Consider the following 26,604-nt stretch of genomic DNA (forward strand, 5'->3'; position numbering starts at 1 on the left):
TTGTACACACATGCAGGTGCCCTGATACTAGACCTAGTCTTGTAGACACAAGCAGGTGCCCTGATACTAGACCTAGTCTTGTAGACACAAGCAGGTGCCCTGATACTAGACCTAGTCTTGTAGACACAAGCAGGTGCCCTGATACTAGACCTAGTCTTGTATACAAGTAGGTGCCCTGATACTAGACTGTATTAACAACTTTCCATTGACTCTGAAAGAACTCATAGTAGCGCAATTCCTTTTTAACTGAATGTAATTTTGAAGTTCCAAGTTTGTAAAAAATCATGAAAATACGAGAAATCAAATTGACTAAATAGTCTTTGTTCACACTCTTTTAAAGAAGTGATATTTTAGATGTAACTGAAGAAACACAATGATTGCAGTACACTGATTCTTATAGAATGTATAGTTGTTATTGATAAAAAACAAAACTAATGTCAAGCCGGCAGCAATTTTTTATCTCTCAGTCAGTTTGGAACCCCTCAGTCTTTTGGCCATGTCTTGCAAACTAGTGATCCAATTGACTTATAGCTTAGGAATTACACTAAAAACCTGCCACGGATGAAGCGACCAAAATTCATTCCGTAGTCCTAGCTAAACCGGAAGTGAGAAAAAACAACGCGAAACTACACAGCCGATTTGACTAGGGCATAGGGCCAAATGGGAAAACAACTCCTTAAATTATCTCATGCCCGGCTTCAAAGTGTTAAGCTGCTATATTCGCTACGATCTGATATAACAAACATCTCAGAGATCTAACAGTCTTGCTTCGAAGAATGCTCGAGGGATGCACAGTACACACTAGTAGTTGTTGGCCATTACACTGGGAATTTCTCACACAGTACCAGCTACCACTGCTCGTTTATCCACACCATAATAGTATAAACTATTCGTACTGTAAATGCTGGCACTTGGTGTGGATACATCTATGTTTGTGTTCTATTGGAATGTATACGTTTATCCACACCGTAATAGTATAAACTATTCGTACTGTAAATGCTGGTACTTGGTGTGGATACATCTATGTTTGTGTTCTATTGGAATGTATACGTTTATCCACACCATAATAGTATAAACTATTCGTACTGTAAATGCTGGTACTTGGTGTGGATACATTTATGTTTGTGTTCTATTGTAATGTATACGGTAATTATTATCACTCTTTCTTTCAGCCCATAGAAATTATCCGGTGCTTTATTTATACATACTTTTATTTGGCAGTCCATTATCATTTTTATAGAAAGAAAAGATGTTTTACACATGGTGCCAAAAAATAATACAGTAAATAAAAAGGTATTGCCATGTGATGTCATAGACGCAAGGACAAAAATTTATACAAAACTTGAAGCTACTAAAATTATCCAGTGCATCTTTTGATAAGTATGAAATAAAATCATTACGTCGTGGATATCTGGTACATGAGAATTGAAACATATCAGTGACATAGGAAGGAGGTGAACCATTTAATATTTTTAATTCAACAATGTTAGCAAAATAAGTTAGCATCTCTGGCAGTAGGAGAACATGGACAGTTTACTCTGATTATGCTTATGAATGAGAATGGCATGAAGTTGTAGACAGAACTGCTTTATGGATTAAATAGTAACCAGTTTTACACATCGAGTGGCCTACTAGTGGTGCATCCCATCTGGCATAAGATGACTGACTAACTCATAGAAGTTTTCAAACAAATTTTCTTACATAACGTTTTAAGAGTCTTACCCCAGTCTTGGTCTGGCCACATAGAATTGGTATCAGTCGTTCTGATTCCAATGCTGATTTTACGTATAGTATTTCAGTATATGTTAGACGTATGCTAGCTGCGTTTATGACATGCATGTCGAAACATAAACTCTTGTGGAGATCACCAATTGCTCACTTATATTTAACTGTCTGTTAGAGAGCTGATTTATATGATCCTGGTTGTGTTATCACTAATGTGATAAGTTGACACATGTCAGCTGGTGTTTATCGGTTGCTGTCTGCTTATGTTATAAATGCTACTGGAAGATAAATTTATGCTCACAGGCTCACAGAGAGGTAAATAAAGCACTATATATGAGTAACCTTTGCTGCTGATCTTTCTTGCTTGCTCCACATTTTATAGAGCAGATGTACTTTGTGTCTGCTTAGTTGACAATTGTTGTGGCACCTGCTTCTTATTGTCATTTGTGTGTTATTGCAGTGAATGCTTACCAAAAGATTTCCAACATATGATATACGTTACTGACTGTTGTGGTTTTTTTCTTCAACTTCTAGTATACTGTATATAGTATATTGTATTGTTATTAATAATGTTATGTATAATAATTTTATTAACGATATGTTTTTAATAATATATTTTGTTATGATAATATGCAACGATATGTATAATAATATATTTTGTTATAATAATATACAATAGTATATATAATAATATAATTTTATTATGTATTGTTACATATCAAATATAATATAATTATCATGTTATACATGTATGTATAAAGTATACCACAGTATAGCATGTTTTATTATTATATTGCTAGGAAACATAGTGTTGGTAAGTGTTTCAGCGGGTATGCTGTAATAATCAATGGCATTTTCGTGGCATTTGTTGTTGGAGAACTACAAGCGGTGTATCGCAACTCCCATCAGTTACTATGAACTACTCAGTAGAAATTCCAACACGTTCATTACACATTCTTTATGTAGTACCTTTACCTTCAACTAACTAATAATTGTTACTACTCTTACCTAGAATACATGGCTACTCTCTTCACTAGTCACACACATGGCTTGCTTTACTACTTGTGTACTGCTAGTATTACGAGCTACTACAAGCCAGTTGAACTCTATTACAGCAAATGAGATGGGAAGCTGAACAGCTTAAATGCAAGCTGGACTTTCCAAATTGTCATATTGATCCATCTCCATTCCAGTTGGTAGAAAAAACACCTCTCACTAAGGTATTTAACAATCCTCCACCTGATATCCATTCTCTTAGCAGAGAAACATATTTTAAAGACTATGTCAAACCATTTACTTGAATTTATTGACCAATGGTTCACTTTCTGTTATATGATTTTTGTGTGGCATAATTCAAAAAGTATTTTTGTTGGAAATGAGATTATTGCCAATAAAGTAATATTTATATATACATATTTTGTAGATATATACTTGTGTATGTATTTTTGTATATATATTTATATATATACATATGTATATGTGTGTATATATATATATATATATATATATATATATATATATATATATATATATATATATATATATATATATATATATATATATATATATATATATAATATGTATATTATTGGCGCTGGCATCTTACTATCCATGTAAGCTTCCTGGGTAATGCCTAGTGATGTTGAGTTTGCGCACAGAACAAAAAGTCTCTCCGTATCAGACTCACTGATAGCCTTAGTATTGTATACTCAACTATTATCTACTATGGAGGGTTTTGTACATTTTTGGTATCTTTTGGGTCTTGCGAATAACTTTTGTCTTTGTTGCAGGTCCACTTTCTCTTCTCCCTGCTGGGCCTTCATCATGCCTACGTAACTAATGTCGGCAGGCTTGTTGGAGTTGTGTCGCTTAAAGAGGTAAGCTGTTGGTGTGTTATATCCTGTATATGATGTCATTAAACGTCCTGCAGCTTCTCCTGACAAGCTAGTGCTGGTAGGTGTTTGTGGTTAATTCACCAAGCTACATACTAGTTAAAACCTAATCTTAGAATGAAGGGTGTGTGAAGGGAACGACTCAAATTGCTTATCTGTGAGTTTGTGCCTGCATATATTCACTGTCCATGAACACTATCAGTTCTATGAAAAGTTTATCTTGCTAAAAGACAAAACAAAATTCAGGAATTATTGAGTGAGTTGAATAAAAGGATTTTAAATGTTGGTAATCTAATAGTATTGAGGAGTCGGGATAGTGAATTGTGGGCTGTAGTAACAGAAAGTTCATAAACTGAAACATACGATGGTAGATGTAGTCCGTAATAATGTCTGTCATATGTGTGGGTGGATATAGTTGGTGTCATAGGTATCATAGGATAGAAAACAATGGTTGTCATTTACAGTATGTGGAAGGATAAATACAAATATTCTAGGCATAGTTTACTCAGGATTTTGAAACTTGTGACAAAAATGCAAAAACAAGCAAGTTTGAGATATGCCAATAAATAAAAGATTTTGTAATATGATTGATGGAAGTACGGTGAGCTGAAATACGTGATAGGTACTACACAAGTCTTAGTTTAGATTTCTGCAAGAGGAATATTCTTGTCTGCTGTCGGAATGGTGATACAGGGAAATATATATCAACACCATTGATCAGAAGACAATGCATAAATTGAAAGTAAAACACTTGTGTTGTCTTTCTGTTTATGAAATATCTGGAATAATCAAACTAAAACATTTACTTCTCCCTATTCCAAGCTTTATGTCTTTACTTGATATATATAATGACACTTTACTTATCACCATCAACTCTGCAGTTTTGCAGTAATAAGTGGTTGTTGCTTTGTGTAATATATTTTTACAAAAATGTATTTGTACAGAATATTAAATGAGTGAACGTGTGACAGGCATCTCATTCTTAGTAGCCGTGTGTATCTACAGCTTTGTATTGGCTCTAGTAATCATTAACAAGATAATGTTTCTTAATACATGCCAAAATAACAATGAGAAGACAGAAAGTTTGGGAGAAGGCAATATGCTAAAAGGTTTTGTAATATGATTGATGGAAGTACGGTGAGCTGAAATACGTGATAGGTACTATACAAGTCTTAGTATAGATTCCTGTAAGAGGAATATTCTTGTCTGCTGTCGGAATGGTGATACAGGGAAATATATATCAACACCATTGATCAGAAGACAATGCATAAATTGAAAGTAAAACATTAGTGCTGTCTTTCTGTTTATGATATGGTTCTGCATGAATACCAAAGAATCACACTAACAGCTATGTTTAGGCTATGGTCAAGTTTATGACACTGATTTCAAAATTTTTATAAATTGCTATTTGTTAGTGTAGTCATTTGCTAATATATTTTATCTAAAAATTTTCATTACTGTATTTATTGGTTCACAGTCTTACAATAACTTTTAGCAGCTTTTGAATAATTTCTCAGCAGATTCTTTTCTTTTAGCGAAATTTTAACAAGAATATTTCATTTGTTTATCACAGCACTTATAGCTGGTGGGATGTTACTCTGTTGGTGTATTTTAATGATTTGCTGATTATCACTTATCTAATCAGATTTAAGGTATAAACATCAGTTCATTTTCACATTTTATTCTAAAAAATATATCGCTTTAGCACAACAAAGTTTCCTGAAAATATTAAAAGCAAAAAGTCTTTCTCTGCGTAACATTAATATTGCTCTAACGAGAATAAATAGTCTGAGGTTGAGCGGAGAGTTTGACACGTCACTCAGCTGGTAGGTCCAGAATGCAATCAGTGTGGTGTTATCATGATGCTATGATTTCCCGTTTGCCTCATCAAAAGTGGGAGTTACCTACACCCTTCCTTTAGTGAATGGAGGGCAACTGCATGATATCACAACCAGTCAACACATTTTGGGAAAAAGCAAAATAAGATTATTTCATTGTATCATCATAAGTTTGATATGATTGCTGTTACACTTTGTAGCTGCAACAATTTTTTGAAGGTGACGTTACGCTTCAAGTAGGTATGGAACACACTTGGTCTATTCTTTTAGTAGTTTTAGTTGAGTTCAGTTTTGAGTTGTTGTTCGTTATTGCTTGTCGAAAAACTTTGCAAGTGTTTGATGTTCTACACCTCCTATAGGCAAAGCATTGTATGATCATTCGTAGCCACCTCTTAGACTATTGAAGGTGCTTTGGTATGAATATTGATGTAGTCTGATGTGTCAAACCTTATTGGCGTTTCTTACTAACCATATCTTTTCACTCCTATTTACAACGATTTATAATACAATCACAGTTTTTTGGTATTCACTTGTGACACCTGCTCACACTTGTCGAGTGTTAGTTTGTCTGACACTTTTTTATTTGGGATTTTCCGAATGTTTGTTGGAGAAGTTGTAGCTGTTATGTCAAGGTAAGAGCAGCCTGGAGGTAAGTCAAGGGTGTTGTGGAATTCTCAAAGTTAGCCATGTACTGACTTCACTTTAAGGCGAAGTCATGTTGAAAACTTACCGTCGTCGTCCTTACCGAAATTATATGAAAAAGTTTGTAATAAAAATCATTATTTTGAAATGCATTTTTGAGCTCGATTTTTGTTCTACATACTAATCAAAGTTGGATACTAATGTCAAGCATACTCAACATGAATTTCTGGTGAAGCATCAGGTGTCATCAAGTACATTTGACATCATCTAGTGTGCTTCGTCTGCTATAATAAGCCTCAGATTCATTACATGTTGTCTGTAGGCCAATTCTTATCATGAGAGCTTTATGTAGCTGGCACAATGCACATCTTCAGATACGTATGCACCCACTTTCTTTTCTGAGTGAGTCATAGAGGCTTATGTCACAGTGTGCATGTCTGATTATATTTCTTTGTTCATTAGGGTACTAGCATATTCGCTTATCAGCATTTCGGTCTACAAAAATATCTGTCCATGGCTCGAAAGTGGTTGTGCAATGGCTAGAGTTTATGTCGAAGACCAACTGCTATTGGTGCGTGTGAGGCCTACGTTGGAAAATGCAATTGCGGCTGGCATTGCGCTCTTTTTCTGAGTTTCCTGTTTACAAAAATAGCCAATCTTCACCCAGAGGCCATTAATGGGAAGGCGGCATCAATCGACGTAGCTGCTGCCAAATGCTGTATCCCAGACCTTATTAAAATCATTAGAGAGGAAATTCATAGAAGTTATGTAAGGTAGACTGAACTTGCCTTTTTTTTAAATTAGAGAAAATACACATCATCAGTGAGAAGTCTGATGCTTACTGAAAGCTTCTAATAATTGTCCATCTTTTCCGTTTCGTTTTACTCTCCTTTTTCTTTGGTTTTTTGCATTTTAAGGAGCCTCTTTATTTTTGCTATGTAGTGTTGTTTAATTGTGATAGAAATTTGTACAGGCTCGTTAAAAATGTTTTCAATAAACATTCCTTCTAAAGAATGCCCTATAAAGATTATTGAATAAATATCGTTTGTGAGTTTGTAAGTATTTTAGAAGTCGATATTGTCTAGGTAAGCGTGAGTAGGTTTTGCAGTAAATTTGCTCTACTTTTCATAAACTAATGTTGTCTAGTACTTGGATTGGTTAATCAATAAAAAACCTAGTCACTCGCGTGCCAACTGCATAATAATACGTATTAAAAGGGTTGTCGAAGTAGTGAGAGAGTGAATTTTTTTGTACAATTATTTTGACCAGTTCTGACTGCAAAAATTGTATTGCAGCTGTTTATTAAATAAGTCGAAAGTTACAGGTGAAGTGTCTTTCTATTAACACTGATGGTTAACTTCACTCATAGAGACATTCAGCGCATTGTCGTAGGTAGCCACCACGTCGACCAACTCTCATGTCAGAAGTTTCCGTTGAAAGAACCAGCTAAACTTTGTAAAACATAAAAGCTGATAATTAAACAGCTTGTGTCATCCGTAATTCCGCTTTCGCAGTTGAAGCCGAATTAGGGTTCATTTAAATTCGTTCACAGATGGCTGATTCGATCATGTATAAAAATGCAACAAATGGAATCATGTGCCCATAAAACAAGAAATGGTTGGAGTAACACCAATATGTCTGGGAACTCATATGTCTATTCCTAGCAAGCATTCTTTGATTTGGCTGTGACATGTACATACAGGAGGCTTGGGTTCATCGCTACCGTGTGACTACCCTTTGCATATGTCGACCTGTAACGTATTGCCGTGCCTTTCTCTAGTATAGCTACATCAGACAATAAATTGGGTTTTTTTGTTCGTTTTAGTTGAGTGGTTGGTCTGAGCAACTAGTCTTATATGTATCTTTCTGTTCTGTTTCTGCAGCTTCGGGAGGCCATCAGCGGTCCATCCATAGTTGGTGAAAGCAAACCAGGTGCTATTGTGCGTAAGATTACTCTGACCTTGGCATCGACAGTAGGCGGGGTCAACCTCGAATTTGACAAGGGAGACAATGGCCCTGGCGATAAGAATGGCGCTGCCAAAACATGATCCTCGGATTCTTGTTTTATCTCAACTGTGAAGGGGTCAAAGGGATGTTATGGTTGGAATATTTTGATTTAGTATTTACCTATACCTAGAAACTAAATCTATTTACTGGAGTTACCCAACTAAGTTGTTTGAGAGTCTGATTTTAGCCTATATCTGTTTTTTCTTCCCCGCATTCTGAGCTGTATAATATTTTGTTACATTTAAATTTTTGAGCAAAGCTTTGCAATGTGCCTCAGGCTATACGCATTGAGTAGCAGAACACTGTCTATTCTGATACCAGCGAGACAAAACATTCGCATGAAAGTCACTTTTGGTCCTCTACTATGTATATTTTTCTCAGGTATATTTTTACTATTAGTGGTCACGTCGCAATACACGCTAGTCTATCATGGGCTGTACCTTTTATAATTGTCTACCAGATCATGCAAGTAGCAGTTGTCTTCTCCCTAATGTAGCTCACCCTTTACCAATGTAGACACATTTTACAGCTTTCCTGCCTCAATGCATGCTAGAGCCTTTGCTTTTTTACTTTTGTACACTAAGCCGTATTTACACCGTGAAAAAAATAGCAAAATAATTTTATACGCCTGAATATACATGTGAAAAAATTCATTTGATAAATACAGCATATGTCAGGATGACTAATTGTCAAAGGTTACTGAAGCATCAACTTCAAACTACCTATGGGTATGCAAAGATATTAAGCGTTCAAGTTGTAAAGCTATGTACAATATCATAATTTAGTTATCTGCAGATATGGCTGGGGTACAAGGTTTATCTATGTGTATTTAAATGTTTGCACGCTGTCCCAGATTATCAAAATGGCAGCCTAGAGATTTTTTGAAAACATTGCGGGCTAATCCACATAAATAATATTTGACCAAAATCGCCAAATGTCTCAAATTATTTCTGTGTAAGAGCCTGTTTGGGCCATTGGGACAAGATGAAACCAATAGACTGTTGCTGTCAATAGAGGATAGCCAATCTGACCCCTCGGTGGCAGGTACCATGTCATTAGTGTGTGTTTGCTTGTCATAACATTATGATGCTTTTTGTACCACCGAAAGCAAAGCCTTCGAAATCTGTGGCACAGGAGTGGTGTCAGGGCAATCAGAATGTAATCGAAAGCCTGTAGCGAGCCAGCTACCTGGTTTAAGGACATACATGCATGTACTTGTCTATGGCATGCCGCTTTGTTCTGCAGATGTTTCTGCTAATGAGAATTCATCTTGTGCAACTTTTTGTGCAAGTTTCTCATGTTGATGGTTTTATCTAAGAAATGGCATGCTTCTGTCATGTAGTGACAATGTTTGGTAGTGTTCTCATGTTCTTTAGTAGAGAAACACACCACCAGGTCTAGTTTTATAAGCTACCTTGGGTGGTTCTAACACTTATTAAGGGCTTCTTCTAGATTTGTCAGATTTACCTGAAGGGATGTATTTTGCAACACATCCAGTTGATAAAGCCAGGTAGCCATTCCACTTGCCCAATGTGCAAAGGACCGTGGTAGATCTTTAATGTGCCCACATTGTCAGTGTGGTACACGGGGCCTCCAAGTTATGGTCTAGATCGAAAAGACCCAGCAATTTAGGGTTGAAAGCTTGCTGAGAGCTTATTGGCAGATCGGCAGTAAGCGGGGCTCCAACCACCAACCCAATGTTGATAGTCAAAGACGCTACCACTAGGCCACCCTGACATTTGTTAATGGTCATGGTTTTTTCCAAGACCAACAAGTAATAGTTGCACCGGCAATAGAGCTCTTTAGATATTTTCCAAGTCAACATCCTGTCAACAACTTATTTGTTTCATGAACTAGTATTAATATTATAATATCGCTATTCTTGTTAGAATTATTACAGCTAGTACTCTCGCAGTTTAGGGTGTCATGAAAAATCCTCAGGCGTAATGACTATATGTACAGTTGTTACACAATTTTAATGGATGCCTGTTTGGTACAGTTGTTAGTGTTGGTCTAATATGCTGAAACTTCTGGGTGTGAATCCAGCATGAAGCGTTTCTCCCAACCGCCAACTGTAGCTTTGGAAAAACAGACATGGCATTCATTATGATACTCGTATCCTTGCAGTCTGGTGCGCATTGAGATATCGTCAGCTGTAATAACTAGGTGCATGGTTATTCCTAAATGTAATTGAAGCAGGGGTTAAGTGTTCGTCTATGAACATACTAGATGAGTATTCCTCTAGAAAGTCTGGAGTTCAAATCTTGTTGAAGGCAATTTTTTTCATACCCTATAGACATGCCTTTTGACTGACCGGTAGATGAACACACCGCTTATTATAGTAAAGTATATTATTATTATTTTCTCATAAACTCCCAGTTTTGTGCGTATAGTTTGGCTCTATTAGTAATGTGTGTTATTAAGTGAACAGAAATAATCAGTACATAACATTCGATGAAACATTCAACAAAATAATATAATTGATTTTAGTATGTTAAAAACGGTTTTGTTAGACTTATCTTCTCATTATTATTCAAGAGAAATAGTTTGGCTAAGAAAGTTAGTATTGTCGATTGTTTGCCTAAATGAAATATAGTTGATAGCCTGCCTTCAACGGAGCTACTGGTTCACAGGTTGTCTTAATGGTGGTTAGGCTCTCTATAGCTTAGCTCCTGACACCAAAAGCTCCTACAAAATAGAAAGGACCAATACATCACTTGTCAGTGTCACTTGTCAACACTTGTCAATTGCGCTCATAGTTAGCAAGGTCAGTGAATTTTATCTCCTCTACACATGGTTTAAAGTGAGTGGTACAACACCCCATAGATACATACACACAGTTTCATCATGTTTTTCAAACTAACTGGATGTTCAAAAGCTTGCTATAACTTATGACTGACTGTTGCTGCAGGAAAGGATAACCTTGACGACTGTCACTAAGTTATTTACCATAGCTATGGTTTAGCTTTAACAGGGGTATTAAAGTATGCTGAAAAGTCAAACAAGCAAATGATAGCCTACTTTCGTAAAAATTTATTGATCCCGTTAAGGCCAGACAACATGAAGCGAGGTATATGATCAGAAGCCCTGTCTACATTTCTGCTAAGTCTTCATAGAGTCACGACATAAAAGCTCTAACATTTGGCATGCCTGTCTATAGAAGGATTAATCCTTAACATGTGTTGGTTATGGTTTACATTTGACCATTTTAAAGATAAGATAAAAAAACATTAGTCATCAGCTGTATAGACTGTCCAGTTAGTTTTTGAAAAAACAACTACAAAATGGTAGTTGCAAGCATTAAATCGGTCACATATAGTGTTAAAATTATGTGTTATTCTATTAATGACCCCCCTAATGCTATTAAAATTATGTGTTATTCTATTAATGACCCTAATGCTATTAAAATTTACTAAAATACATGTTTTTGTCTTTGTATGTTGGCTGCTCAAATGGTTAAGGCATTTTTTTGTGAAAATTCCAAGGTCGCCGAGTGCAATCAACATTTATGTGTCAAAATTTACAATCAACTGTTATGTATCATGTATATTATCAAAATAATACATGTTGCACTTACTTTATGAACATCTGAGCTTTTATGATAATATATGCACATTCTAAACAAGAATTATAATAATTTTATTTACTTTTTAACGAAATCCCATGTTATGTTATTATTTCTCTAAAATAGCAGCTAAAAATACAAGTGGCTTTATATCATCAAACCAACCGTAAAATTGATCTCTCAAGTAACGCCAAAAAGATAGCTCACCTGACTATACATTTTGATTGGTCAAGAAAGTTAGGAGCTATATAGCTGAAGAGGTTGGCACATAGCTATACATTTTGATTGACTTCTTTACACCCTGATTGGTTTTCGTTCTATTTCATTTGAGTTTTTGCTATTAAAATATTTTTGTTAAAATCTATATGGACTATATGAAATGTTAAAATTGGATGTAAATATTAGTTGGACACATTGAAGGTTGAGTGGTATGACAACTATAACAGAGAGCATAGCATAATTAAAACATAGTTATACTTATTCTGCGTCGATGGCTTCGCGCATCTCCTGCAAGAAAGCTATTATTTTAAACCTGGAAATGCACAATGCAATCTGCCCATTCAGTTGTCATAGATAAGAAAAAATGTGAACGAGAATGCTATTAAATATGGAGTATGTGAGGCTAATACATGCTTGGACAGGTGTGGACAGGTGTCCCTCGCAAACTCAGCTGTAGTTGGGTTTTCTTGTAAGTGTGATTTTATGATAGGCTTTATCTACATTATGACTAAAATTATGTTACAAAATATGTAACATAAGTTTGAAGAAGACATCAATTGTCTGAACACGGTGAGTGTCAACAGCAAATAATACATACAGTTGACCCTTGACCCTTGCCATACGAGTTTAATTTGTTCAAGTGCTAGCATCAAAAGTCGAAAATTTTGTATAGGGGGTAGAGAAACCCATAGTAAATTTTGTATAGGGGGTAGAGAAACCCATAGTAAATATTGTATAGGGGGTAGAGAAACCCATAGTAAATTTTGTATAGGGGGTAGAGAAACCCATAGTAAATTTTGTATAGGGGGTAGAGAAACCCATAGTAAATTTTGTATAGGGGGTAGAGAAACCCATAGTAAATATTTAATGAAAACACCTTTTGTTGAAAATCATCAAAGTTTTGTATGCGTACTGTACATATTAAAAATTAGTAACAAAATAATATGTTAACCTTAGTAACTATAATTACTTGCAGTAACCTTTGTGTATTTAGTAGTTATGATCTGCAATATAATGTAATGTTGCAATGTACTGTAGGGAGTTCTTAACTTTGAGGTAGACGTATAAAATAAAAATTGAAAAATTGTAAAACAATAGCAAAAATTAAACCAAAATGTAAACATGAATTAATTTAAGCTATGTTTAGTGTGGGCTATAGGAAGTTACCTGCATATTTTTATAACTCACTCTACCACTAAATTTCACTTGCTTCTGTAGCATGTACCATAGAGTTATCTCCCCCTAGAGTGATAACTGTGCCATCAACAACACGAGCGTTTCCGGTGCCAACAAGGAGCGTTTAGGCCACGCCCCTTTTTTGTGCTAGTCACTCGCAGTGATTGACAAAACGATAACATCAGCCATGAGAATGATCATGAATTTCCAGTTAAGATAGTAATTATTGCTCTTATTAAAGAAATGTTGATTATAGTTTATTACTCTAATATATGCTTATTATTTAAAGCAATTCAATACCTACATGCATTGCAAGGGCACTGAATAGATAGTGTTAAGTAAGTGAGTTAATGCAATCAGTTACTCCAATGATATACAGCCCCCACACATGGGGGGCTGTATATCATTGGTTACTCATAGATAAGATAGATAATCATACTGGGGTTGTATTACATTGGTGTGATGGGAAGCTAATCAACTGCCATCAACTGAAAGTATTGACATTGTATGGTGATAGAGTGATTCATTGACACCACAGTTCACAAACAGCCCTTGCATGTAATATTAGATTTCAATACATATCAATCAAATACATAGACTAGCTTAAAGCAAAGATGTCCACTAGTTAGTGGACATCTTTGCTTGATGTAAGCAAGCAAAAAGTTTGAAAGTTAGAATGGCAAATGTTGCTATATGTTAGATAAAAATAAATTATACCTAATCATACTAAATTGTAATTATTTAAAAATAAAAAAGACTTTTTTATTACTTTATTTATTAAATAATTTTTTATTGTAATCATAGCTAAACAGATTATATTTAGCCATCACTTGCTAATTATTTCACATTTACATTTAAACACATTTGCAGTTTCATTTTTCTTGCTAATTCATGTCAACAAAAAACTTCTTTCATGATATGAAATTTACAAGTTGTAGTTGTTTGAAAAAGCTTGAAAACATTTACAGTTGTTCTTATTCCCTCTCTTCTCTTCATTTATTTCAATTACACAAAACACTTCTCATAATATGTAGTTTGAAAGTTAAAGTGGCAAATGTTGTTATATGTTAAATAAAAATAAATTATAACATACTTAATTATACTAAATTATAATTATATAAAAATAAAATAGACTTTTTTATTACCTTATTTATTAAATAATTTTTCATTGTAATCATAGCTAAACAGATTATATTTAGCCATTACTTGCTAATTATTTTACATTTAAACACATTTACAGTTTTTTTTCCTAATTTATTTCAATAAAACACTTCTTTCATGATATGAAATTTAAAAGTTGTAGTTGTTTGAAAAAGCTTGAAAACCTTTACAGTTGTTTTCTTTTTACTCTTAATTCATTTGAACTGCTTAAAAATATTTTCTCATGATATGAAATTTAAAAGTTAGAATGGTAAATGTTATATAAAAATAAATTTTCTGTCCAGACTTTTTTATTACTCGGGCAACTCGGGTAGTACAGCTCATAGTTGATGGCAGTCGATTAGCTTCCCATCACACCAATGCAATACAACCTCAGTATGACTATCTATCTCATCTATGAGTAACTGATTGCATTAACTCACTTACTTAACACTATCTATTCAGTGCCTTTGCAAGTCAAGTAGATATCAGGGATTAGGTGTATGTCACAATTTCCATTTCCATAATTCATTTCCATATCAGTTCCATAAAATTTCCATAATTTATTTCCATATTAATTCCATTTCCATAAAATTTCCATAATTCATTTCCATATAATTCCATTTCCATAACATTTCCATAATTCATTTCCATATTATTTCCATTTCCATAACATTTCCCTACTTCATTTCTATATTATTTCCATTTCCATATTACTTCCATTTCAATAACATTTCCATATTATTTTATTTCAATAACATTTCCATATTTCTAAAATAAAATTTCCATATTTCTAAAATAAAATTTCCATATTTCTAAAATAAAATTTCCATATTTCTTAAATAAAATTTCCATATCCATCTCCCTAAAATTATGGAAATATTTATGTTTATGGAAACAATAATATACAAGGGGCTGTATATCATTGGCTGTATATCATTGTTGTATGGGGCTGTGGGGGGTCGCATATCATTGATGGAAATGGATAGGAAAAAGTAAACATTTCCATAATATGCTTAGCGATCCCTGGTAGATATTGAATTGCTTTAAATAATAAGCATATATCAGAGTAATAAACTATAATCATCATTTCTTTAATATGAGCATTAATTACTATCTTAACTGTGCAAATTAATGATCATTCTCATGGCTGATGTTATTGTTCTGTCAATCACCACGAGTGACTAGCACAAAAAATGGGCGTGGCCTAATCGCTCCTTGATGGCACCGGAAACGCTAGGGTAGTTATCACTCTAGGGGGAGATAACTCTATGGCATGTACTTCAATTCATGTGTCGCCAAGTGAATGTGACTACAGAAAAACAATTTTTTACTGATTTTTGCTTTAATAATTTAGTTGCTACATATAATTTAGGAATCTTAAATTTAGTTTTTGACAGATTTTTTATATGATGTAATTATTTTAACATTATAGTAACTATTACCCTAACACCCATGCAGACTGTCTGGAGTTCAAATCTCATGTGGATGAAATCTTTTTACCCGGCCACCAATCGTGGCTTTGGAAAGATGAACAGACACTACTCTAATTATAGTAAAAATTCCTTGACACGTTTACCAACTGCTTTTTAGGTCGCGAATAAAACGCAATATATTTGCATGAGAATATTTGTTAAAGACACACTAAGTAAATATAAGAATTAATAAAAGTTAGAATGGCAAATGTTGTTATATGTTAAATACAAATCAATTTTCTGACCAAAGACTTTTTTATTACCCGGCCTAGTTTCAGATATACCTCTATAGATAGACCTCTATAACATAAACAACACATCTGAAACTATGTAAAATCAATTTACAGGTGGCAAGGTAGATGTCGCTAGTACAACTCACAGGTGGCTGGTAGATGTCACTAGGACAACTTACAGGTGGCATTTAGATGTCGCTAGTACAACTTACAGGTGGCAGGTAGATGTCGCTAGTACAACTTACAGGTGGCTGGTAGATGTCACTAGTACAACTTACAGGTGGCAGGTAGATGTCGTTAATACAACTTACGGGTGGCAGTTAGATGTCGCTAGTGCAACTTACAGGTGGCAGCTAGATGTCGCTTGTACAACTTACAGGTGGCAGGTAAATGTCGCTAGTACAACTTACTGGTGGCAGGTAGATGTCGCTAGTACAATCTCCACCAGGATATCGGATCTCGTGAGCCAATACTGGGCCATCGGGCTCCTTTCCAAAGTCGGTGAGAAAGTTTTTGTTTAAAGTCAGGCCTCCCTTTTCAGTATCACAGTCAACTTGTAGAAGTACGCAACCATTTCTGCAAGAAATGTTATGACCCAGTTTTAAGCACTATTGACATTCAATTTTCATAGCGACAAAGGAAACAAGTTTTAAACTTTAAGTCGACTTTCATTACATAGATATCACTAACATAAATACCAGCTATGAGTAGTGTTACTAGTAAAGCTTTGGGTAGTGTTACTAGTAGTGATATGAGTAGTGTTACTAGTAGAGCTATGAGTAGTGTTACTATTAGTGCTATCGGTAGTGTTACTAGTAAAGCTAAGAGTAGTGTTACTAGTAGAGCTATGAGTGGTGTTTCTAGTAGAGATATGAGTAGTATTACTAGTAGAGCTATGAGTAGTGTTACTAGTAGTGATATGAGTAGTGTTACTAGTAGTGCTATGAGTAGTGTTACTAGTAGAGATATGAGTAGTGTTACTAGTAGAGCTATGAGTGGTTTTACTAGTAGAGATATGAGTAGTGTTACTAGTAGAGCTATGAGTAGTGTTACTAGTAGAGCTATGAGTGGTGTTTCTAGTAGAGATATGAGTAGTATTACTAGTAGAGCTATGAGTAGTGTTACTAGTAGTGATATGAGTAGTGTTACTAGTAGTGATATGAGTAGTGTTACTAGTAGTTCTATGAGTAGTGTTACTAGTAGTGCTATGAGTAGTTTTACTATTAGTGCTATTGGTAGTGTTACTAGTAGAGCTATGAGTGGTGTTACTAGTAGTGCTATGAGTAGTGTTACTAGTAGAGATATGAGTAGTGTTACTAGTAGAGATATGAGTAGTGTTACTAGTAGTGCTATGAGTAGTGTTACTAGAAGAGCTACGAGTAGTGTTACTAGTAGAGCTATGAGTAGTGCTACTAGTAATGATACGGGTAGTGTTACTAGTAGAGCTATGAGTAGTGTTACTAGTAGGGATATGAGTAGTGCTACTAGTAGAAATATGAGTAGTGTTACTAATAGAGATATGAGTAGTGTTACTAGTAGCGCTATGAGTAGTGTTACTAGCGGAGATATGTGTAGTCTTACTAGTAGAGCTATGAGTAGTGTTACTAGCTGTAGAGATATGAGTAGGATTACTGGTAGATTTATGAACAGTGTTAATCATAGAGCTATGAGTAATTATTGGTTGATTTGCTTTTGACAAACACTCACTTGACCATATCAGGGTAAAACTGTTTGTCCCAGGGAGACACAAGAGAGTCTGTGAGGTAAAGCCTCTTTCCATCCAGACTCAGCTGTACCATCTGTGGGCCTCCATACAGCTTTCTTCCTTTCACGTAGACGGGGTTAGGCTGAGGCTCGAGGTCATTGATAGTTTTAACCTTGCTGTCTGTGGTCATGCTGCCTCCCAAGAATAGCTGTAATAATCACTAGTGTTACAAGCTACAAATTTTTGAACTTCGAAGTTGTGGTTTTAAAAGTAGGAATGAAGAAGACGTATTTACATGATACGCAGGAGTGGTTGCACAACTCCCAATTGTTCATAGCTGACGAGTTCACATGCTACGGAGAAATTGTCGCACAACTCCGCGTTTTCTGTATTAGCCTGTTGCGCTTTTAGCTACAACGAAGCGCATGTTTTGTATCGCGGCTGACACTCCTAAAATGCGTCCAAGGTCAAATGTCAATATCAAAGCGTGTGGGAAATTTTTCTTTCAATTTCGGATTTAATATTTTTTATTTCGGAGATAACATTTTTAAAACACATACGTTAAAACAGAGCTGCGTAGGGATGCTGTAAGGACGTCACCAATAAAGACGATGAAAATCCAACCTTTGATCGCAAATTAGCCTGTTGCGCTTTTAGCTACAACGGAGCGCATGTTTTGTATCGCTGCTGACACTCCTAAAATGCGTCCAAGGTCAAATGTCAATATCAAAGCGTGTGGGAAATTTTTCTTTCAAATTCGGATTTAATATTTTTTATTTCAGAGGTAACATTTTTAAAACACATACGTTAAAACAGAACTTAGTAGGGATGCTGTAAGGATGTCACCAAATAAAGACAATGAAAATCCAACCTTTGATCGCAAAGATGTGTGCAATAATACAAATATTGATGTTTACATCATACGCAGTGCTTCGTTGTTGATATGATGTTTTCAAAAATACACCATTGAATTGGAGGTTTGAATCGCTTCGAAGAATTAAAGATGCGATGTTTTAAACCAATTACATGCTACGAAGATGAAAAATAGGACAAAAGCTCGTAGCATGTAACACTAGTGATTATTCATTAATAACTCTTTTCACAACTCAAGTTTTTTGTTCACTCAGCCAAGATTGTTAGGACAGGATAAGACAGGTTATAAAGCCTGTCTTATCTTGCTCACCTGTCGGACATGCAGGTAGAATAAGGAGAATCACATGCGTATTGTAAAGATTTGTATACTTTTAACACAATTGTAGACGTATGCTGCACATAGACTATCTCACTCATAAAAACATTTACCTGACAAAGAAATGATTTCATTTGTTTGTATGGTCATTTCAGCAATAAAACATACATATCTAGTGGTCAAACAGTTTCCTGTTGTTCAAACTAAAGCTGCTTTGCTGACCTCGCATTTATTGTTGCTGACCTAGTTATTGTGGCGTTTCTTCCGGGTAGCCTATACTGTCATTGGACCGGAGTATGGTTCCAAGTCAGGTGGGACTGATAGAAGAGTAATAACTAAATAAATACCTTTGTTTTGTCCTATATATATTTTACCTGCACTCACCCTATTCAGTCTGGTTTTGCTAGCCATTAAAGAAACTGATATGTTCTTACAAACTTCATTTAAGATTTTTATACACGGTTGTATTTATCAAGCGTTTTTGACAAAGTGCTAGAAGGAAGGCAAAAGGTATGTTTATTTTATTTCTTCTGCCTTTTTCTTACAAACTAGTGATCATAGAACTGTGCTTCGCCATGAATGCTTTCACACGTATCAACCACTTGATTGATGTAATTTGCTAAAAGAGTGCCTGTGTAATGTCTCGGCTTGATGACTTGTTATAACCAATTACTCGTTACATAATATTGCTGCTTATATTTTGTACTTAGTATAGTAATTTTATGTTTTTAGACTTCACGGTGTTGGTGCTGGTATTTGTCAATGTAATAAAGTAATAAAGAAATGTCCAGTAACTGCATCATCATCAGTAAAGTTCTACGCCCAAAGTCCTAGCAATTTTAAAAGTTCAAACAAAATTGCTATACGTATAGACTACTTTTTTGTTAGTTGGTGTGAGAACCTTTATTTCACATGACCCATCCTTGTGTTTTATTTGAGCAAATTTGTGACACTCACAAGAAACACAAGTTATTCTAGCAAAAGCGGACAACTTTTGAATATTAAATAATAGTTTGGAATCTCAGTTTTTAAGTTTCAACAGAATCACTGTTGACAAGTTGAGTGACAAGTTTCAACTGATCACTGTTTAGTTTTTTAGATTCGCCAACTTTTTGCAAGTTTTACTCATTATTTTCATATATACAGTCAGTGTATACATACATATGTACGGTAAGTATCTGATTGTAACTATTTTGTTGAAATAGGTTCAACAAATATAATATAATATATATTTATATATATATATATTATATTTGTTTATATATAATCTATATATATATAGATTATATATATATAATCTATATATTATATATATAGATTATATATACATAGATTATATATATAATCTATAGATTATATATACAGATTATATATACATAGATTATATATATATATATACAGATTATATATACATAGATTATATATATATACATAAATTATATATATATATATATATATATATATATATATATATATAATCACGCTTTGTTGTAAGTTTCTCTTCTGGAGTCACCACAAGCTGGTTTAGTGCTGGTGAATTCGTCATGTAACAGTCACCTGACAAACAATCTAATCACTAACTAGGCTGCTATGACTTGAACAGGGAACATAACTTCAAAAGAAGATAAGAATAAGATGATCTAGTTTTACATTCTAGTCACTATATCCTTATATACTGTACATATTCATGTATAATACACCATTATAAGTATTACTCATGTATAAGTAGACCCCATTATTCCAGTATATTTTGGAATAGTTATTTTAAATCTGAATCAAGATTTGCCATTTAGAATAAACAAAATTTTCATAATTTAAAAGTTTTTTCTCCTTAATATGATAAATAGAGTTTTTTAGCATGTTTCAAACAAAGTTTGGGATGACTCCCTTGCGGTATTCTTGTTGCGATGACTGCATGCTGAAACCTGAATGTTGCAAACATTAAAGTGTGCTTAGAGTTCTCAATCCTGTGTTTGCTATTCTGTGAATAGTAAACAAAAAGCAAATATTTATAGAGCAAGGTATATTTAAATGTGCGTGTGTTAGACTTAAATTTATAAACTACATTAGTGAAACTTTGCTCAATGTTTTTCCAAATATGTTACAATGTTAAATTCAAACTGGCCAGTGGCAGTCCAGTGCAACAATGACGGTTTTCATGTTACGATTGAACGTGCCGTCAAAAGCTCGCTCACTGATAATATATACCGTAATTCCACTGATGTTTATACCGGTAACATGTGAAGTAACTTTAACGTTTAGTAGATGATGCACCATTATTATTATTTGGAGTGTTTGTTAAGGCTTCATATGACTGCGTGTATTGCTTATACAGTGGAACCTCGGTTCTCGAACGCTTCGGTTCTTGACCAACTCGGTTTTCGACCAAAATATTTGAGATTTGTTCGTCTCAGATCTCGACCATTAATTCGATTCTCGACCAAACCGGACCATGCGCATTTGATTTAAACGTTCGGAACAGCTCCGAAAGCAGAATGTTTATACGTTTAACGACATTGTTATGAGCCATTTGCGGAAGGTTTTCAAAAAAAGGAGAAGTTTCGCGTCATTAATTCTGTAAAAAAAACAGCCATCTGGGAGGATGTCGCCTCTACCGAAACGATTTTCTAGGGACACAGCTCCTCCAGTCGAGTTACCCTAAATTGTTTTGGAGGAAGATTTCTTTTCAAAGATGTGAAGTAAATGTGCCATTGCTGTTTCTAGTTTCTTTTTCACACGATTTTTGATGTAACTAATCTATTGCATTCTTTTGCTGTTTCATTATCAATTTCTGCGATTTTTGGTATTGTATTGTAACCTTTAATGTTTTCGATGTTTTATGAGCGAAGCATATGTAATGTTTACTTTTTGTTTTCTTTTTTCATCATCATAGATAGAAAATCTTTTATTAAAGTTAAACACGATTTATACCTACCTGTTTTTATTTATAGTATGCAGTATACAATACAGTATATGGTGTAAAATGTTAAAAAAAACTTTATATTAATTTTAATGAGAAAACCTGTTTCGGATCTCGAACAACTCTGTTTTCGACCAACCTGGAACGGATTGTGTTGAGAACCGAGGTTCCACTGTATAATAATGAAGTCTTTTTTCATATTCATGTTCTATTTGGCTCGGCAGCAACTTATGTTAAACATGTCCATAACTCATGTGTACGAACGTTATGTTGTATGTAAGTATGTTGTAGAATGAGCTCGGTAGAGGTGGAACGAGACACAAGACATCTCGAGTATCGACCTGTCTTGTCCTGGATTGATCTTGTCTCGACCTAACTATTGCCAAACGCGAGAAAAGAAATAGAACTAAAGCGCCTGCACACGGCTATTAAAACATGGCTGCAGAAGAAGGAAAATACAGTTGCAGGAAATAAAGTAAGACCTATTTAATAGATGGTAAAATTATACATGCACAAAGCAATATGTTTATAATAATTATTACCAATCAAGCTCAAAATTCTTAGAAATATATAACTCTGCTATTTTAGAGCAGTTTGTGTCACTTTTGTTTACAAAAAATACATGCATATTGCTATTAAAATGTTGTATTCAAAGCGTTTACACCAGGAGAAAATTCAATTTACAAAGAGGTTTATCAATTTCATATATCAAGTACGCTAGTCCTTGTGTAGTGAAATCACCACCAAATGCTCATTGATTTATTGTCTCGTGTCTTGAATTTTTACAAGACAGTGTCTTGAGTTTCGTCTCGAACTTATAAAACCTGTCTCATTCCAGCTCTAGAGCTCGGAGAGTTTTTTAGCCCCTTCTTTACTAGCTGAGTATTAACTTGTTCCAAATCAGTCGTTATTACTATCAGTATAGCTTCCAGCATTATTACTATTATCACTACCGTTAAAAATAGAATGAGCACTGTCACTCGTACTATTATTTTGAGGCAGCTGCAATGTGTAAGACATGGCTGGTCATTGCAACAAATAAATTGTTATAAAAAATAATGCTTTTGCAAAGCACAACTAAGCTCAGCCTGGGCTGTAAACCTACTTCCTATTGGCTCAGCAGGTGCAAATACTTGTTTCACTTTGTTTAAATACAGATAAGACAGGCTAATTACTTAACGCCTTAAAGGTTGACTTGCAACAAAATTCACATTACAGTTATTTGGTATCAAAAGATTCACTATGTCTTACTCTGCTGTGTTGTACAGGCAAAATATGTGAAAATGTGATTGCAAGCTCTTAAAAGCTCGAAAACGAAAAGCCGCCGTAGATTGGAATCAGTTTATTTCTTTGACGTTGTCATTACGTTTTGTCATGTGATGTTCTCACGTAAATTGAAAGGCCAATAAAAGGTTCAATATAAAACTTCTCGTAGCATTAGTTTATGACAAACACTTTGGGTTTTACCAAAGACCCCGTATTAAATATAGATGCTCGCTACTTTACAGTGTTGTTTTGACTTGGTCTAATGGTCTAGTCGTAATCTGATCATGTGACCCAATACTTCGCAAATGATTTCTGCAGCGATTTTTGATTATCACAGGTGACCAACAGGCTCGCCATAATTATTAGACAATGATATGTACTCCTTCGAGCTAAGGTTAAAAAGTTTAATGATTTTTTACGGTAAGTTATAAGATATCAATGCTAAAAGTGACAGCATTACAATGACAATAAAATAGACCCGAAAGAACCAAAGGCATGGTTTTATTGAATGCGTGAAGTATATTTGTGAAAATATTTCGACGAATGAGGTTGCGTGAAAGTGTAAACAAAAGCCATCTTGTACAACTACGTGCTATTTGAGCCGTTTGGAAAGAGATTCTAATCTACGGCGGTTTTGTGATGGCGGCGATTAACTGTTCGTTTTTGAGCTTTTGACAGCTTGTAATCACATTTCCACATATTTTGCACATACAACACAACAGAGTAAGACATGGTGAGTATTTTGATACAAGAACTTTGTTGCAAGTAAACCTTTGATATTCTAAAACATTTTGTATGAAGCCTACTAAAGCCGCACCACCTGGCTTTTGGTCATACACGAGCGCTACATGGCTCGTGGTATGCAATGAGGTAAATAAACGTGATTGAGTTTGTCTTTAATTCTCCATTAAAATTAATTACATGTATGTTCAGCCATATTTGATGAACTACATTAGTAAACAAGAAACTAAAAATTTGAAGTTCAAATAAATTTTAATTTCAATAAAATTTTTTAATTATTATCATCTCAGACTAACAGTTATTAAGGAGACATAGCTTCTGAATTTAACGAACACTGTATACAGCCAATTCTACTGTGAGTACTTACTCTTCCGACAAGTTTGGGATTGCGAGTGTCGGAAATGTCGTACTGTCGCAGGTCACCTTGTACCCAGTTAGAGAAGTACAGGAAACGATCGTCCATCGATAAAAGGATGTCTGTAATGATACCTAAAACAGATCGTAGGCGGGATATAATAGCGCTGTAAACTTATGGTTCTAATTTGCCAAAATGTTGGCACAACTCTGCAGAATTGCAATGTTAATATTGTCACAGCATGTTCTAATTGTATTTTGTCATTGTTATCCAAAGCTTGTAAGAAAACCCTAAAGAACGATGAAACTAGCAACAGTAAAAATAATGCTTTTTTGTCATCATTAGATCAAACTAGAACACGTAGTTGTTCATTGCAGAAGAGATTCGTTACATAAACCCTATATAGTTAGTTAAAAAACATCTCTGGGAGTTGGGTTTGAACCCAGCACTTTTATTACCATAAAAGTGTTGGGTTCATCACACTAAACGTACTATTGGAGTTTATAATGAAAGGATGTCAACAGTGTTAACGATGTCTTGCTATCAGAAGTAAGTAGATGATGCTGAGATAATAATGCTTGAAATCGCAATTTTATTTGTACAAATGTTATATATACATGTACTGTATATATACATGTACTGTATATATACAGTACATGTGTATATACATGTGCTGTATATATACATGTACTGTATATATACGAAAGGATTTCTCATTGAGTGTGCTGCTTTACAGCTTGTGAACTTTGGAATGGTGCTAGACCAACCCTTTGACATCCTGTTTAGGATTTGCCTTCTATGTCACTCTGCTTCGCTAATGAGTCCATAACAGGACAAAACAGCTAGCTGCCTGGAGTTGAGTATTTTATTATATTTACTTGTATAGAGCTTCCTATTGTTATAAGACGTCTTTTTTCCAAATTTACAGATTGAGAAACGAGGCTAAATAAAAGCCTATAACAAACTAAAAATGTCTGGAACTTAATATTAGAATATGTAAGTAGTTGTCTTCTCTTTACTTTAGTTCATTCAATTCTTTCAACCGCTTTATTTAATAAGCCATTAGAAGATGCAAGCTGTAGAAATGGGTTTCACTTGTTCTACAAATTAAATCCATTTAAACTATGCACACTTGTAAAACTGTAATCAAATTTTAATAATTGCAATTGATATAATAGTATATTTTTTTAAATCACCCAAATGATCAACTCTAGATTTCAAATGTTATAACTGACTAACCGGGCATTACTGGCAGCATCCAGCCTTCAACTTTCTTTTCTTCAACACTAATCACTTTCTCTGCTTGATACTGTCCCATCTACAATCACCAACTAGACTTCTAGTATATTCCATGACAGCTTGAAAGCAGTGAGCTACTTACGTATAATACCTTCCAAGTATTTTAAAATTACAAACTTTACGCAATGCAGAGTAGAAGTTTGGTTTTCTAGAAAAAGGGTGGCATGAAAAATCTAAATTTTTGATAGTGAACTGATTAGTTTGCCATTAATAATATATACCCTATCAGAATTAAGCTTGGCTGAGCCCTAAACAACTATCAGTTGTCCATCAGCCTTTTGTTTTTTTTATAAGGATCAGACAACTCCGTATATTAGATTATTATTATGATTATATATATTTAGTCGATTTACGATAGATTTAAATTTGCAAGAGAGTTATATACGTAAGGTATTAGTTAGGTTCCATAGTCTAGTCTCGTATCACAACTGGTCCCTATTAAACATTGCCTCAAATCTATTTTTTGAACACTTGGAGTACATGATGGAAAATATGGTTTATTCTTAGCATATATCCGCAGTAAGCCGAGGTTGTAATCTGTTTAAGATTTAAAACATTTTTTATTCATTATTATTGTTATCATTACTAACTAATATTAATTTTTATCATTTAATAAATTTGAAGTTAGACTTATTTACCTTCCTGACAGAGCAAATAATCATATTGGTCTTTATGACTAACCATCCATTACTGCTAAAGTACGTAGCTTTACAAATTCTCAATGATTGTGAGCTCTAGTGCATCTGATCAAACTTGGTGCTTTTCTACAATAAAGTCGACGGGTCCACTTACAGCATTTCTAAAGAACCTATAAACGGTACTTCCAAAGGCGCATCCAACGAACCCTTCTGACTTGGTGGGATCATGCAGAAAGCGAATCTCAAGGGGCATACGGCCATCGTCCCCGAGTTCTATCTTGTACTGGTATTCTCTCTTGTTAAAATCCCACACATGTAGGTCAGATCCATAGTCTATAACAACATCAAGTGACACAACCCAATATGAATATGCTTTAATGCTAGCAGTGTTATTGGCTGCAATGTCACTGGCAGCAGTGAAATCTGCAACAGCTTCACTGGCAGCAGTGTAATCGGCAACAGCATCACTGGCAGCAGCAGTATGGCTGTTGATATTACTGCTGTAAAAGATCATTTTACAATCTGCATTTTTGCGAGCAAAATAAACAATTAAAAAGCAATAAAATTCTTTATTGTGTT

The 26,604-nt window shown here is 34.5% G+C and overlaps 2 protein-coding genes across 5 annotated transcripts in view; one reads left to right on the top strand and one right to left on the bottom strand.

Annotated features, from left to right (window-relative positions):
* LOC137408852 (chloride channel protein 2-like) overlaps positions 1-8,537 on the top strand; it is a 58,557-nt gene extending 50,020 nt beyond the window's left edge. For all 3 annotated transcript variants that reach the window (XM_068095433.1, XM_068095434.1, XM_068095436.1), the window contains 3 exons: positions 2,841-2,945; positions 3,516-3,602; positions 7,981-8,537. In XM_068095433.1, coding sequence (XP_067951534.1) covers positions 2,841-2,945; positions 3,516-3,602; positions 7,981-8,145 — 357 coding nt within the window. In that variant the 3' untranslated portion in view covers positions 8,146-8,537. The remainder of the gene's footprint in view (positions 1-2,840; positions 2,946-3,515; positions 3,603-7,980) is intronic.
* Positions 8,538-10,503: 1,966 nt separating this feature from the next.
* LOC137408823 (methanethiol oxidase-like) overlaps positions 10,504-26,604 on the bottom strand; it is a 45,118-nt gene continuing 29,017 nt past the window's right edge. The window contains exons 6-12 of one of the 2 annotated variants that reach the window (XM_068095404.1): positions 26,180-26,358; positions 25,328-25,406; positions 24,101-24,222; positions 17,620-17,825; positions 16,323-16,488; positions 12,147-12,176; positions 10,504-10,792 (exon numbers count right to left, since the gene is read on the bottom strand). In XM_068095404.1, coding sequence (XP_067951505.1) covers positions 12,147-12,176; positions 16,323-16,488; positions 17,620-17,825; positions 24,101-24,222; positions 25,328-25,406; positions 26,180-26,358 — 782 coding nt within the window. In that variant the 3' untranslated portion in view covers positions 10,504-10,792. The remainder of the gene's footprint in view (positions 10,793-12,146; positions 12,177-16,322; positions 16,489-17,619; positions 17,826-24,100; positions 24,223-25,327; positions 25,407-26,179; positions 26,359-26,604) is intronic. The other variant, XM_068095403.1, reaches the window with a different exon arrangement.

Source organism: Watersipora subatra, chromosome 11 (assembly GCF_963576615.1).
Source record: "Watersipora subatra chromosome 11, tzWatSuba1.1, whole genome shotgun sequence".
In the NCBI taxonomy this organism is placed as follows: domain Eukaryota; kingdom Metazoa; phylum Bryozoa; class Gymnolaemata; order Cheilostomatida; family Watersiporidae; genus Watersipora; species Watersipora subatra.